Source organism: Musca autumnalis, unplaced genomic scaffold (genome assembly GCF_047663935.1).
Source record: "Musca autumnalis isolate F117 unplaced genomic scaffold, ASM4766393v1 scaffold_5, whole genome shotgun sequence".
NCBI classification, from domain to species: domain Eukaryota; kingdom Metazoa; phylum Arthropoda; class Insecta; order Diptera; family Muscidae; genus Musca; species Musca autumnalis.
In genome coordinates, this window is record NW_027412088.1 from 152,550,989 (window position 1) to 152,565,347 (window position 14,359).

At 37.3% G+C, this 14,359-nt stretch overlaps 1 protein-coding gene and 1 long non-coding RNA gene across 7 annotated transcripts in view; one reads left to right on the forward strand and one right to left on the reverse strand.

Annotated features, from left to right (window-relative positions):
- The window catches only part of LOC141387300 (uncharacterized), a 166,392-nt gene that overhangs the window by 124,453 nt on the left and 27,580 nt on the right, over positions 1-14,359 (reverse strand). The window lies entirely within an intron of this gene.
- The window catches only part of LOC141387296 (matrix metalloproteinase-2-like), an 872,424-nt gene continuing 860,120 nt past the window's right edge, over positions 2,056-14,359 (forward strand). For 3 of the 6 annotated variants that reach the window (XM_073956776.1, XM_073956780.1, XM_073956781.1), the window contains exon 1: positions 2,066-3,565. In XM_073956776.1, coding sequence (XP_073812877.1) covers positions 3,437-3,565 — 129 coding nt within the window. In that variant the 5' untranslated portion in view covers positions 2,066-3,436. Of the gene's footprint in view, positions 3,566-14,359 lie in introns of all 6 variants that reach the window. The other 3 variants (XM_073956778.1, XM_073956779.1, XM_073956777.1) reach the window with 2 other exon arrangements.

A 14,359-nucleotide genomic window follows, 5' to 3' on the forward strand; every position in this document is an offset into this window, starting at 1 on the left:
ATTTATGCAAAATTTTGTGTGGGAGTTAACCGAAGGAATGGACAAATATAGTCCATATTCGAACCTCATCTATATCTGGGAGATACATTAGGATGTGTACAGTATGGACCAAATTGGCCACTCACATGAAGATTTATCGTGCGCACAATTTTTCCGAATATTTTTGAACTTTTGTGGGGAGGTACCTGAAGGAGTGGACCGATATGGCTTATCTTCGAGCTTAAACTAAGTTGGCACAAAATATTAAGAAGGCCACATTTTGGACCGAATCGGCAGACCCGTTATCTTGCGCTCCAACCACTACACACGGGGTCATAGGATTTTTTACAACTTTTAGGCTATTTTCTCAAGAAGTATGGACTTGCCACTGATGAAACTTGTACCGTCGTATAGGGGGCAGTGAATACAAGTTGACACAACAAAAATCAAAGCGATTCGAGAGCAGTCCTTAAACTGAACTTTTCCGAAATTTTTGTGGGAGGTACCCGAAGGAGTGGACGGATTGGAACCCCATCTAAGTCTGGTAGGAATTTCACGATGTGCAAAATATGGGCCAAATCGGTCACTCCCTTCAAGAGTTATCGTGCACGCAAAATTTTTCGAACATTTTCAAACTTTTGTGGGGGAGGTACCGGAAGGAGTGTACCGATATTTTGGACAAAATATTACGAAAGCCAAATTTTGAACTGAATCGGTTGATCCGTTCGAGAGTTATCGTGCGCTCCAGCCAACCAGACAGACAGACGGACACCGCTAAATCAAATCCAAATTGTCTGAAACACATTTTGTCCAAACATACTTGGGGTCTAAAACCATTATTTCGATGAGGCACATTTTGCCCGTATGAAAGTGTATATACCCTCGTTAGCATAAATGCTGAGGGTATAAAAACTGAGACCAGACTCGAAAATAAATCACCGTTTTCAGTTAGAAACACAAAACAATTCGGATGGAACAAAACTCGTGTTAACCAGTGTTATCTGCGGTTATCAAAAAGTCGTTTGAAGCGGGGTACAAACGATCAGTTTTGACTGCCAGTTTAGCTCAAATACTTGGTTGATTGTTGGTGTGGCCGTTCATTTTTGGCAGCCATCAGTCAACCACAAAATGTTTTGATGTTGCTGGATAGTTTGACCGTTGTAGTCGAGTTTAATGATCGGTATGGCTGCACGCACGATTTCATATAGCCCAAATAGAACGGAACCTCCTAATTTTTGGGAATTTCGAAGATTTTGGCCACATAATGCAACTGAAATATCTGAAACGTGGCACTTAGTCTTTATTGGAGGTATAAAATATTCCAGCAACGAATTGTCGGAAAATATCCACGTTTTGATATAGCCCCCGTAGGACCACACTGCCCGATTTTCGGTATGTTTATAGTTTTAGCCACATTATCCAACGAAAATGGTTGAAATCTGATTTCAATAAAATATCCGACCCGCCGTTTTTAATTGTTTAACAAATTTCGTATGCTCCCCTGTTCTATCCAACTTAATTTTTCAGAACTAACCTATTCATTGTTGTAACACGTACCTTTCAGTGTTTACGTTTTAGATCAATGATGAACACGAAGAGATCATTTGTATGGTAAATCGTACGAAAACGTAAAGGCGAGTGCTCATCTTGTTCATATATGTACATACATACATAATATTATACATAAATATTACATATTCATATACATAAATATTATGTTTTAGAATCTAATTTAGATATTCTCCAAATGTTGTCGTGTTTTATTATATTTGTGATTAGCAACACCGCAAATGCAGTAAAAATAAATTTACTCTCCTTATTTACAATTCTCGATCGCACCCAGCAAATACAAAACTCCTTCCTTGCGTTGATACCGTAATGTGGGTGAGGGTGTGTGAGCATATTGCAGCGATCAACAGTAAAATATCAGCTGTTTGTATGCTCTCGGAGAATGTCAGGAACATTGTTTTATTTTTGGGAGAGTGAGCGAGAGGGTAAAAATACATTATGTTTATTTTTTAAAGAACAATATGATGGTATTTCCAATTCTCTGTTTGGTTCTCTAGCTGGCTGGTTAGTTAGTGCATGACTAAGAAGTATCTGAGAGTGTTGCGGTTGTTCGTTCATATGCTCTGAGGTTGTTAGTTTGTTGTGTGTGCGTTCGTTCGTTGTTCCAGTGGATACAATTATAATGGAAATTGACTTTAGCAACGCTAAGCCTTGCTAGAGCCAATTCAGTAATCAAACACAAACGCTAGTGAAGTGGTTGGTCGCCGCTTACAGTTTTTCTCCAGCCACGTCCAAACGAAACGAAACTAAAAGAAAATCCAGGCGCGTTTTCGCCCCCTTTTTGTATGAATTTCGTTTTTGTATTTTTTCTTTCAAATTTTCGTGGAAAGAAAAAAGAAACTCAAAACAAAAATTTCAATACTAAAGCAGCACCCAACCATCATTTGATTTGTTGGAAGAATATTTAAAACGCGCTAAACGATAACAGTGGCAAATTTGAAGCCTACACATTTTCCGCAATAGCAACGGTTGAACGAACGGCGGCATTAGTTAGTTACTACAACAACGACGGCAATGGTCGGTGCGTGATAGTTGAGAAGAAAAATTGTAAAGCAAAAAAAATTTTCGATAGTGTTTCGAGTGCGTGTAAAACAACGAACGGCGTGTGTGTCAATTTACGATAAGGGTGTGTGCCTTATTTTATTCATTTGTTTCAATTCCCATTAAGAAAAGAAGCATTCAATAATTCACAGAAAATTTAGTTATCATTGGAAGTCTAATAGTGGCAAAATAAATCAACAAAACAAAATAAAGAAGCAAAAAAAAAAAAATCTGCCTGCCTTGATGTCTCAGTGATAGTTGTTCTTCTTGGCATACCTAATCCCATTGTTGTGATAGTTTCTCGGCGTGGTTCCAATTTGACAGGGCGCATGTGCGTTACTACACATCGTCACAAAAGCAAAAGTAAATCACAACAAAAAATTGAGTTCCTGCACTTATGCATGGCAGAAGTGGTTAAAAAGTGCATTTCAAAACAAAATCAAATCCGCATTAAACATCAATTCGTTTTTCGCAATTTCCATAAAATAAAGAAAGTTATAAAGTGAAAAAATTATAAGATAAAAATCTCTTCTTTGGTAATAAAACGCAATTAAGTCAACGAAAGTCCCCACATTCATTCATAAAGAAAATTAATTTCTTTGTTCTACCATTTTCGTCACAAAGGCCAACGGTTTTTTTAAAAACAAAGCAGAAAAAAATCATCAACGCCATTCATCACCATACGAAACAAGCTGCTGCTGCTTTATTACAACGACCACTATTGAGTGTTATCCTCCTAAGAAAGATAAATATAGAAAGTGCAATTTAGTGTTTCCGTATTCGATATAGAAAATATTTTTCACGAATTTAATTTTTCTATATTTTTGTAAAAAAAGTATCCACCAAAATGCATTTACCATTCTGTCTGATCATATTACAAGGAATTTTGATTCAAGCAAAACCTATATCGGAATATCGACATCAAAAACATCAAATGTATACCAAATCGGAATCAGCTGTTTCGGAAGATAATCTGGTAAGTAGCCATAATGACAGTGGAACCTAATAAATCCATGATTGGGTAACTTAAGATAAATTTAGAATTTATGTTAATCGATTAGTGATATGGTAGTTATATGAAATACAGTGAAACCTCCTATTAGCTAACATTTCTGCAAATAAAAATTTAAATAAAGTTAAAAATCAAAATGAAAATATCGGACAGCTGCTTGCTTGAAAATTACTCTGTATATATGTATGTATATCTGCAAATCCTACAAGTCCATAAGTCTGTATCACAAAATTTCATGGTCCTTGCAGTTGTACACTGACAACCAGTTCAGGCTTTTTAACTCAATGGATACTAATTTAATTCGACTGGGGAAGGCCTTATTTTCCATAATTTAAGCTTTTTCCCGCATCATAACGGATGAAATAAAGGAATTGCGAGTACAAAACTATCTTTTTAATAAAAAATGCCAGGAAATTGAGGCACTAAAGGACCTGTACAATCATTTCGTTTTACACAAAAAATAAAAGAAGCAGCACCAGTATTTAAAAAGGATTTCTACAACAGTATTATGAACACAATAAAGCCATTTTTGCGTTATCGTAAAATAAAAGAGTATGGAAAAACTATGTAATGAGGTTATCTAATGATGAAGGAGAACTTTCTATGAAGAAATGGTAATAAGTCGGTCCAATGGGATATATCAAATGAAAAACGGTGATATGTGGAGATGACTAAAACCTCCTTCTATAAACATCTGATATATGTATTAACGACATTGGTTTCCAAACACAAAGTTACGTGTGTGTTCTTCTAGATGCCCCTGAAACTTGGACATTAAGGGCAAGCGATCAAAAAAGGCTCCAATCTTTCGAGGTATGGATATAGCGAAAAGTACTTAAAATACCGAGTGAAAAACAAGTAAGCAAAGCGATAAGTTCGGCCGGGCCAACATAGTTTCCTATCCTTTATGAATGTATGAAGATCTTCCGTAGGAGAAGAAAAATACCTTTAAACAAGGATTAATTCGAATGAGAAATCGATGTTTACTATTCATTGAGTATCCGAAATACCAAGTTACAGCATAAATTCCTTTATAACGATAATTTTCTGCAGGAATGTCGTACATTATATTCCAAAGGTAGACTATTCCAAAGGTAAATATGTCACTTGCTTAAGTGGGGTACACACGATCAGTTTTGACTGTCAGTTTTGCTCAAATAATCGGTTGCCTGCCAGTGTGGCCGTTCATTTTTGTCAGTCGTCAGGCAACCACAAAATATTTTGTGGGTGCTGGACAGTTAGACATTTATCGATATTTCCGAAAAACAGTCAAAACTGATCGTGTGTACCCCGCTTTATGCTGATGAAATTGACATCGTGGGACGATCAGTAAAGGAAGTATCTGGTACCTTTAAGAAGGTCGAAGGAAAATCAGCAAAAGTGGGTCTGGCAGTAAACGGCGAAAAGACAAAGTTGATGTTGGCGACGCGCAATCCGTCCATACAGCTAGGACAATGGATGTTGGTTCCTATAATTTTGAGGTAGTAAAAGACTTCATCTATCTCGGCATCGCCATGCTATTTTGGCTTAAGTAAGCAGTTTAAAAACAAGCCCACATCTCGTCAAACAAATGTATGGTTCCGAAGCCTGGGTACTTGCGCAAGCAGATAAGGCAGTGCTTAGAGTGTTTGAGAGAAAAATTCTTCGAAAGGCCTACTGGAAGAGTTGGGCAATCTAATTCCCAGAGCGGATCGATCTTTCTAGCTCCTTTTCCCAAAAGGAACTAGTTCCTTAATATAGTTCCATAGTTCCGAAGCCGTTCTAGATCAATGAATCTTTCTCTTTCATCGTTCTTTTTGTTTCCTTCGTTCCAAATAGTTTCGAGACCATATTAGTTCAACGAATATTTCTCTCCCATTGTTCTTTTTGTTTTCATCGTGGATTAATTGACATAAAAATAAATTGCAGCGATTGTGATTTACGTTTATTTAACAGTGTGGCAGCATCTGAATAATGAGCGAAACCAACAAAAATATCAAAGTGAGCGTGGAGTTGAAGTAATGAGAATGAAAGGAACTATATGAACTAAGGAACTATATGAATGCAAAAGCTGGATATAGTTCCAATAGTTCCTTTTCCGGAATAGTTCCTTGGAACTAGTTCGTTCCGGAAATACACAACTCTTAAGCTGAAAACACATACAACGTTTGAGTAAAGTTTTGTGTTGGGCGTCGAGAAAAAACAACAACAACAGGGCCACGCCGATACCAAAGTCCAGCGTTTATCTGTTTGTCAGCATATATTTCAAATGAATTTGAATTTTTCGGCATCATGCCCAACAGTGTAAAAACGGCCAAAACGACACAAAACTTTACCCAAACGTTGTAAGTGTTTTCTGCTTTACTACTGGCCAATCTGCGTTGACGGTGAATATCGACGTCGTATGAACCACGAGCTGTATCTGCTATACAACGACGTCAGTATAGATAAACGTATCGTGATGCAATGATTGCGTTAGCTAGGCCATATCGTAAGAATGAGCGGTGCTGAACCCGCTAAAAAGGCGTTTAAATACGGGCCACATGGCTGTACACGCAGAACTGGCAGGCCAAGACTTCGATGGAAAAAGAGATGGAAAGACGCGGTATTCCAAAAAGCGAAGCAACAAACAGAGAGAATTGGAGATCTTTTCTTAGTTCGGCTTATGGAACAAATGCTCAGTAATGGGCCAGCTGAGTAGACTATATACGGAATTTTAACCATTTCTGTAGGATAATGCGGCTGAGCCCCGTAGATGAGCTATATTAAAACGTGGACATATACTGCCAAGAAGGAAGTTTTATACTAAACCTCAGCCACTTCGGTGTGAAAATGAGGCTAAAACATTCAAAATACCGAAAATCGGGAGATATCGTTCTAAGGCGGATATTTGAAGACGTGGATCTATAACGACACATTTCTGGTGGAAAGTTTTGTGTCCCCAACGTATAAACCATACCAAATTTCAGTACTTTCTGTTGAATATTGAAGCCATAACCTTCAAAATGTCGAAAATCGGGAGGTATCTTTCTATAAGATAATTCACTTCTGGAATATTTTATACCCCCTTAGAGACTAAATTCCGAGTTTCATTCCACTCAGTTTGATAGTGACGCTAACACCTTAAAAATTCCGAAAGTCGCGAGGGGCCATTCTATGGAGACGTGAAATTATACCGACAAATTTCTGATAGAAAGTTTTATACCCTCAACGAAGACTAAATACCAATTTTCAGACATTTTCTTGGGACATTGAGGACGCAACTTTTAAAAGTACCGATAATCGGATGTACGGTTCTATGAAGGCTATATTAAAACGTGGACCGATATAGTCCATTTGCAATACCAAACATTTTAGGGGTAATAGAAATTTCTGTACCAAATTATAAATCTCTATCTTAAATATTGCGAGCTGTACCTTGATTTCAGCAAATAGACAGACGAAACGACAGACATGTTTATAGCGATTTGGAATTTTATGCTGATCAAGACGGAATGACAAATTTAATTATAGCCTCCATGTTATGGTGGAGAGGACTAATATAGACAATTAATAAAAACTATTAAAATCCGAAAAGTGTCGTATCTTGGACACATCATGCGAAACGAAAAAGAGTAATTTAAGGAAGGCGAACCAGAGGCCGAAATAATATCTAAACCTGGACAGGACACCAATATGAAATATAAATAAAATAAAAAACTCCAATATTCTGGATCTAAAAAACAATCCGGACACTGATCTGCGCCTAAAAACCCTTCGAAAATTATAACGCCTAAGATATAATAAAGTTTTTTGTAGCCTTTAGACACTACTCTACCCTAGTATGACAGAGTGTTATGCAGTTGCGGATTTTCAGCTTGGATTTCGAGTACTAAAACATCATTGTACTTTATTTCTGAGAGATTAAAAAAAAAAACAGACAATAAAAAAGACCTGTTAACCGACTATGCGGAAACCAATTTCGTTCGAAAGTTTAATCGCCAGCTATACGTTGGTGTTCAGAACCAACAAAATCCGCGAATTAATCAGGCGGCTAATTGGCAATACGTCAGCCGGCAATAGATCGTTGTATTTAATACGCAAGGACAAAATCGTAATAATAACAAGTAAGAAAAGCGTTAAGTTCGGTCGGGCCGAACTTTTTATACCCTCCACCACAAATTTCAGCCATTTCGGTGGATTAATGTGGCCACAACCTTCAAAATACCGAAATTCGGAAGGTACCGTTCTATGGGGGCTATATGATGGCGTGGACCTATACCTACAAATTTCTGGGGGAAAGTTTTATACGCCTAAAGAAGATTAAATACCAAATTTCAGCCATCTCGGTGTGATAATGAGGCTAAAACGTTAAAAATATCGAAAATCGGGAGATATTGTATTATGGGGGCTATATCAACACGTGGACCTATATAAACATTTTATGGTAGAAATGTTTCTTAGCCTCTGGAAACACAAACTACAAAGTTACAACCGATTCTTTGGTCAAATGGGTCAAATACATTCAAAATATATTAAAATGACGCGTACTTTATAAGGGGCCTTATATGGGGGCTATACCAAAACGTGGACCTATATACCCCAACTTTGGTAGGAATGTTTTCTGACCTCTGAGGACACAAAATACCAAATTACAACCAATTCTGTGATCAAATGTGTCAAATACATTCAACATATATTAAAATGACGCGTACTTTATATGGGGCCTTATATGGGGGCTATACCAAAACGTGGACCTATATAACCCAACTTTGGTAGGAATATTTTTTGGCCTCTGGAGACACAAAGTACCAAATTACAATCAATTCGGTGGTAAAATGGGCCAAATATCTTTAAAATTCCTTAAAACGACGACGCGTCACGCGTCATTTTGTATGGGGGCCATACGAAAGCGTGGACCTACATAGCCCGTTTTCAATACCAAAAGTCCTACGTAAATATAACATATTTTCCCAAAATTTCATCAACCTACGTCAATCCGTTCGGACGCTAGAGTGATTTCCACAGACGGACAGACGGACAGACAGACAGACGGACAGACGGACGGACATGGCTATATCGATGTAGAATTGCACGCTGATCAAGAATATATATACTTTGTGGGGTCTACAATGATTATTTCGAGTAGTTACAAACGTAGTGACAAACTTAATATACCCCCATCCTATGGTGGAGGGTATAAAAACAAGTAAGAAAGTATCTTGGCCGACAGAGATATACCCTCAGCCTCGGATCTAAAGAAAATAAGAAAAACACAATGCTTCGGACGTCTATGTAATACGATGTACAACGTTTGAACCAAATCGGTTTCACCCTTCGAAGTTCATATTACGTACAACCCAGTTTAGTTGGTGCCGGCAGGCTTTTTTGGAGATTTTGGGCCATTATCTCAAGAAGTAAGGACTTGTCCCTGAAAAAAGTACTCGAAGGAGTGGACCTATATAGTTCATTTTCGAACCTGATCTATGTCCCGTAGAGACATTACGTTACGAAAATTATGGACCAATTCGGTTACTCCCTTCAGGAATTATCGTGCGCTCTATTTTTCCGAACTTTTTCAAACTTTTGTGGGGGAAATATCTGAAGGAGTGGTCTGATATGGCCTATCTTCGAACGTGATCTAAGTTTGGACTAAATATGTTAGACCGAATCGGCTGATCCGTTCGATAGTTATAGTGCGCTCCAACCCCTACCATAAGGGTTTTTTAATCTTTAGGAATATTTTCCCAGGAAGCATTTACTTGCCCGTGATAAAACTTGTACCGTCGTACCGGCGAATGCAAGTTGCTACAACAAAAATCAAAGCGATTCGAGAGCAGGTCCTAAACTGAACTTTTCCGAAATTTTGTGTGGGAGGTACCCGAAGGAGTGAACCGATACCGTCAATATTCACGATGTGCAAAGTATGGACCAAATGGACCAAATGGATTATCGCGCGCACAATTTTTCCGAACATTTTCGAACTTTTGTGAGGGAGGTATCTGAAGGAGTGGACCGATATGGCTCATCTTCGAACTTAAACTAAGTTTGGATAAAATATTACTAATGCAAAATTTTGGACCAAATTGGTTCATCCGTTCTAGAGTTATCGTAAGCACCAGGCAGCCAGACAGACAGACGGACGGACATGGCTAAATCGTCTCCAAATTGTCTGAAATACATTTCGTCCAAATCGATTGCACCCCGAATCATAAATCGTCGTGCCCGAGCGGCTTGTCTTAAGACACCACCTGTAGAGAAGTTTACAATGGTTGAAAAACGTGCATCCGTTGAAAATGTGATGTTGTCTGGCCTGGAAATCGAACCCGGACATCAAACCAATTGGGTTTGAGGTGTGTTTTGTAGAAGTACAATACAAGCTTTCTTTACGACTGGAATATCCGCCTGAAAACCACTGCAGTCCCCAGGTAGCTTTGTGCATGTATATGTTTTCTTCTTCCGAAGAAACATCCAAGTCGATTTCACAATTCATCTTGGAGACGTCCGTGTGAACTTTGGTATCGTAACCCGTCAATGGTGATTTATTATTCGATTCATTACTTTTTGGAAAATTGAAGTTAAAAGGCTGATCAATGGTCATTGCAGGAGCACGCTAACGGGCTTTTACTTTTCGGCTGTATGATGAAATGTTTCCTTCGTATGAGTCTTTAGGCTACAACTGAGAAGTTTTATTTTTTATTTTCTTCCATGTACAATATTTATGTGTATATTCCGCGACGTCGAGTCGCGTTGTCACTAGTCTTACACCTGCGGGATGTTTTTTTTTTTGCGGATTTTGAAACAGCAATGTTCATAGGTGGGAAAAATCCAAAAGCAAGAATAAATAGCTGAAGGGATTTTTAAATAAATCGCGGTCAAAATTCACATTTTTAGGTTTATTTTAGGTTTTCGCTATTTTGCTTGGAAACCGCAAGTCCTATCGATATGGGGCTAATGAATATGTTGTAGCTGTAAAAATTCTCTAGAGGATTGACCGTGATGATTTGTTCCCAGGTTTTAAACATTTTGAGATATATAGATGTTCATTTTTTAGCTTTTTTGTTAGGTTTTCACGATTTGCTTGAAAACGACAAGTCTAGAGAGAATCTTTTAGCTGTGAAAATTCTCTACAAGACTGGATTTCGTAGCTTTTTCCTATTATGAACCATTTTCGATATATATAATTTTAAGTTGGGAAATTGCAGTCATGACATTGTTTATAAGGAGGCGATACAGTCAATGCATTGTCCCAATTTGAAATTCTATATCTCAATAATGGTAAAACCAACGAAATCATCGTAAATGTCAAGATTGTAGAGAATTTTCACAGCTACAAAATTTTTTCTAGTGCTATTTCGATAGAAAACCTAAAAGACTGCTAAAATAGCCGCCTTGAATCGCGATTTATTTAAAAAGCGCTTCGGCGATTTTGTTTGTTTTTTGATTTTTCTCATCTATGAACATTGTAGTTTCAGAATCCGCAAAAAATTGTCAGGTGTAATAACCTTCCATTTCAAGTTGCTGCAAGAGCACCGTGTGTTACTTTTGTTTCAATTTCTCGTTTTTACTCACTTGTGAATATGCACGGCGACAGCTAATTTGTTGTCGCCCGAAAATGAACTTTATGATGGTGTTAGGCGACTGCTGTCATCCGTAATGTAAAAATTGCAAATGGCAACGCGACCCGACGCATGTCGCAATACGGAATAGACCCATAATATCGTGATTGCCTTCAAAGAAACATCAAAGTAGAGCGATGGATTTGCTTTAGATTAATTATTCTTCAACATTGTGGCACCATTCATTATTACTCCTTCTTCTCGTATTTATTACCTCTGTCCCATTTGTTATTTACATTCATGCTTCATGTTGTATCTGTATTTCCAAATCGATTACAATTCGCTTGACCATTGTAGAACATCCTAGTTTGAGGATTCTAGAACAGGCTAAGCTTCATTGGATGAGTATAAATACTGGAGAACAGCAGGTGGGTGAGTGAGTTGTAAATCAGTACGTCTTTCTGACTCCGTGTAGAACGTATGTCCCACACCCATACACTGGAATAGAATCCGTTTATATATTTCATATAAGAAGTGTCCCATCTTTCATTCCGGAACGTTTATGGGAAATAGTTTTTTACATACGCTGACAGTACGTAAATGATATCCGTAGTTCAGTAGCATCCATCTCTGTTCCCAGATAGACTACCCTTTCTTCACTTTTCAAAATCAAAATCCATTCAATCCGGCAGAATATCAATTTAACTCCCCTCAACCCTTATAATTTTCCAAACAATTAGAAACACTTATGTATTTAACTCGAGACACTATTAAGTGGGCTTCACTGTACTAATCCACTTGCAAACATAAAAATATACCATCATATTTCTGCACCACTCCTTTAAAAAAAAACCACACGCAGGCAGACAGACAGATACAAAGAAATACATGTGCCACACATATGACTAGTGGCTGCAAATGGTTGACGAAATGCCTCTTACCCCTATAATTTGGCGGCCTGGATGATTCCTTGTTCTTTCATTCCGTTCGTTTGACAAAATCGTACCCGTTTCCTCCTTTGGGCTATGGTTTAGTTGACGGAGGCGACAGTGAATGAACAAAAAATTATATTCAATGTCGTCATTACAATTTGCTGTTGTTGTTGTTATTGTGGGTTTATTGAACCGACTGACGGACAGACCGACCATATTATTATGTTCGTGTTTTTAAGGAAGAAGGAATCTTGTCGTTATTATGGCACAGAATGTCATTATTATCTTCATCATCATAGTTCTCTAAAATTTGTAAAAATAAAAGGAAAATTTTATTTTTCTTTTTTCTCGCTCTCATCCTCTCTTGCTCTCTTTGGTGTTTTCCATAAACAATTCATCTCTGTGTTCTGTTCAGCTATTAAAGTATTTGGCGCCGGTCTGTCGTTCATTGCCGGTTATTTTGTTTTCATTTTTTTTTTTGTTTTGCTCATTTTCAGTTTCATTTTCTTTCGACTGCTTGCTGCTTAACTTTTCCTTCCACAACAAAATTCTTAGTTTTTTGTGTTTTTGTTTTTCTTTAATCGTGGTTCGTTTGTGTTATTTTTTTGGTTTCAATTCTTATGTTCTTTTAATTTTCCATCTATTGCTTAGTTGTTCCGCTCAATTTTGTTTTCTTTTTCTACGGGTTTGTTTACAATATTTCTATAGTCCTGTTTTATCCTTGATGTGTACGTGTGTGTGTGAATGTGTGCTTGTGTGGGATTGGAATTGCTGCCACAACAAGGAATAGATTGAGTGTTAACTCAAAATTTGTTGGACTCACTCAATAATTTGTGTTGTTGCACCACCACCATCGTCACTGTGTTAAATCAGCTGCAATATTTAAAATGCATGGACAAATTCCGGAAGGTGCAAATTCTTTGAAAGATAAACTTCATGCTATGTCATAATTTAAAACCAGTAAAGAAATGATCAAAGTCGGGTGATGGCGACTACCTATATGATACCCTACACCACTGTGAATATGTAAAATATTATGGGAGCTTTATCTACATCTAAACATTTTCCGATATAATATGGCACACTTATTTCTAGACAGAATTCCGTCACACATTCCAAATTTCACTAAAATTGGACCGATATAAGGTGTTTGGTGCATGAAATACCTCAAATCGGCCAAAAATATATATATCCAAATCTGAACCGATTTCGATATAATTTGGCACATTTCTTTCTAGACCAATTAACGTCAAAAATTCTACATTTCCTTACAATTGGGCGGATATAGTGTGTTAGGTGCAGCAAATACGTGAAATCGGCAGAAAAAAAATATATGAGAGCTATAACCAAATCTGAAACGATTTTCACCAAAAGCAATAGTGTTCTTCCTATAGCTATATAAAGCTTCCAGTTTTCAATAGAATCGGACAATAAATTCGACCTGTACGTTGCGAACGACATGCATAAATCGACTCAGAAAGTGATTCTATGTACGAGTATATCCCCAAATAGAACTATTGGTCTATCTCGTTTCCTTAACATGTTACATACAGATGCAAAAAGACATAATACCCCTTACCACAGTGTGGTGTAGGGTATACATATTAAAAAATAGAAAAGCCTAAAAGCCTGTAGAGACATTGTACTGAAACATTTTATTTTGCAAGCCAATACGTTTTTTTCATGAGGTATCGAAATAAATATTCCACCTTTTAATGTGCAACATAAAAGCTGTTGTTATAAATATTGAAAAAATGCCGGTACATTAACACCTTTTGGGGGCAAACATGGCACACCTAAAATCCACCAATCGTCGTCGACACCTGAGGTCCTTTTTTTTGAGTGGCCCAACAACATTTTATTATCAATATCCGACATGATTCACCATTATCGCTGTCATTGATATTGAAAAAAAATATTACTTTGCGAACTATCTTGGTATTGTGATTGACCAATATTAGGGTAGGGTCCTGGTAAATTTATTAACGCATTCACTTTCTTACCGATGAAAGCTGTGAATCAATGGATGTCAGTTCGATGCATTTTGAATGTTGCAACTTCCATTTTCATAATATCAATGAATCGATGCGTAAGACACGTTTGCGTTGCGAACAATCCACAACCAAGGAAATATACGATTGACTGGCGGCCTTTTCAGCAATCGTCCGCCGCACCCATAGCACAAAATTGAACATGTGTTCAATTGTAGTTATGCATTGTTTTTTATCACAGCTTATGGTAGCAAAAAGAGGGTGTTGAACAGTTTGTTGTGTGTTTGCATTTTATTTCAATACAAATGAAAATAAATG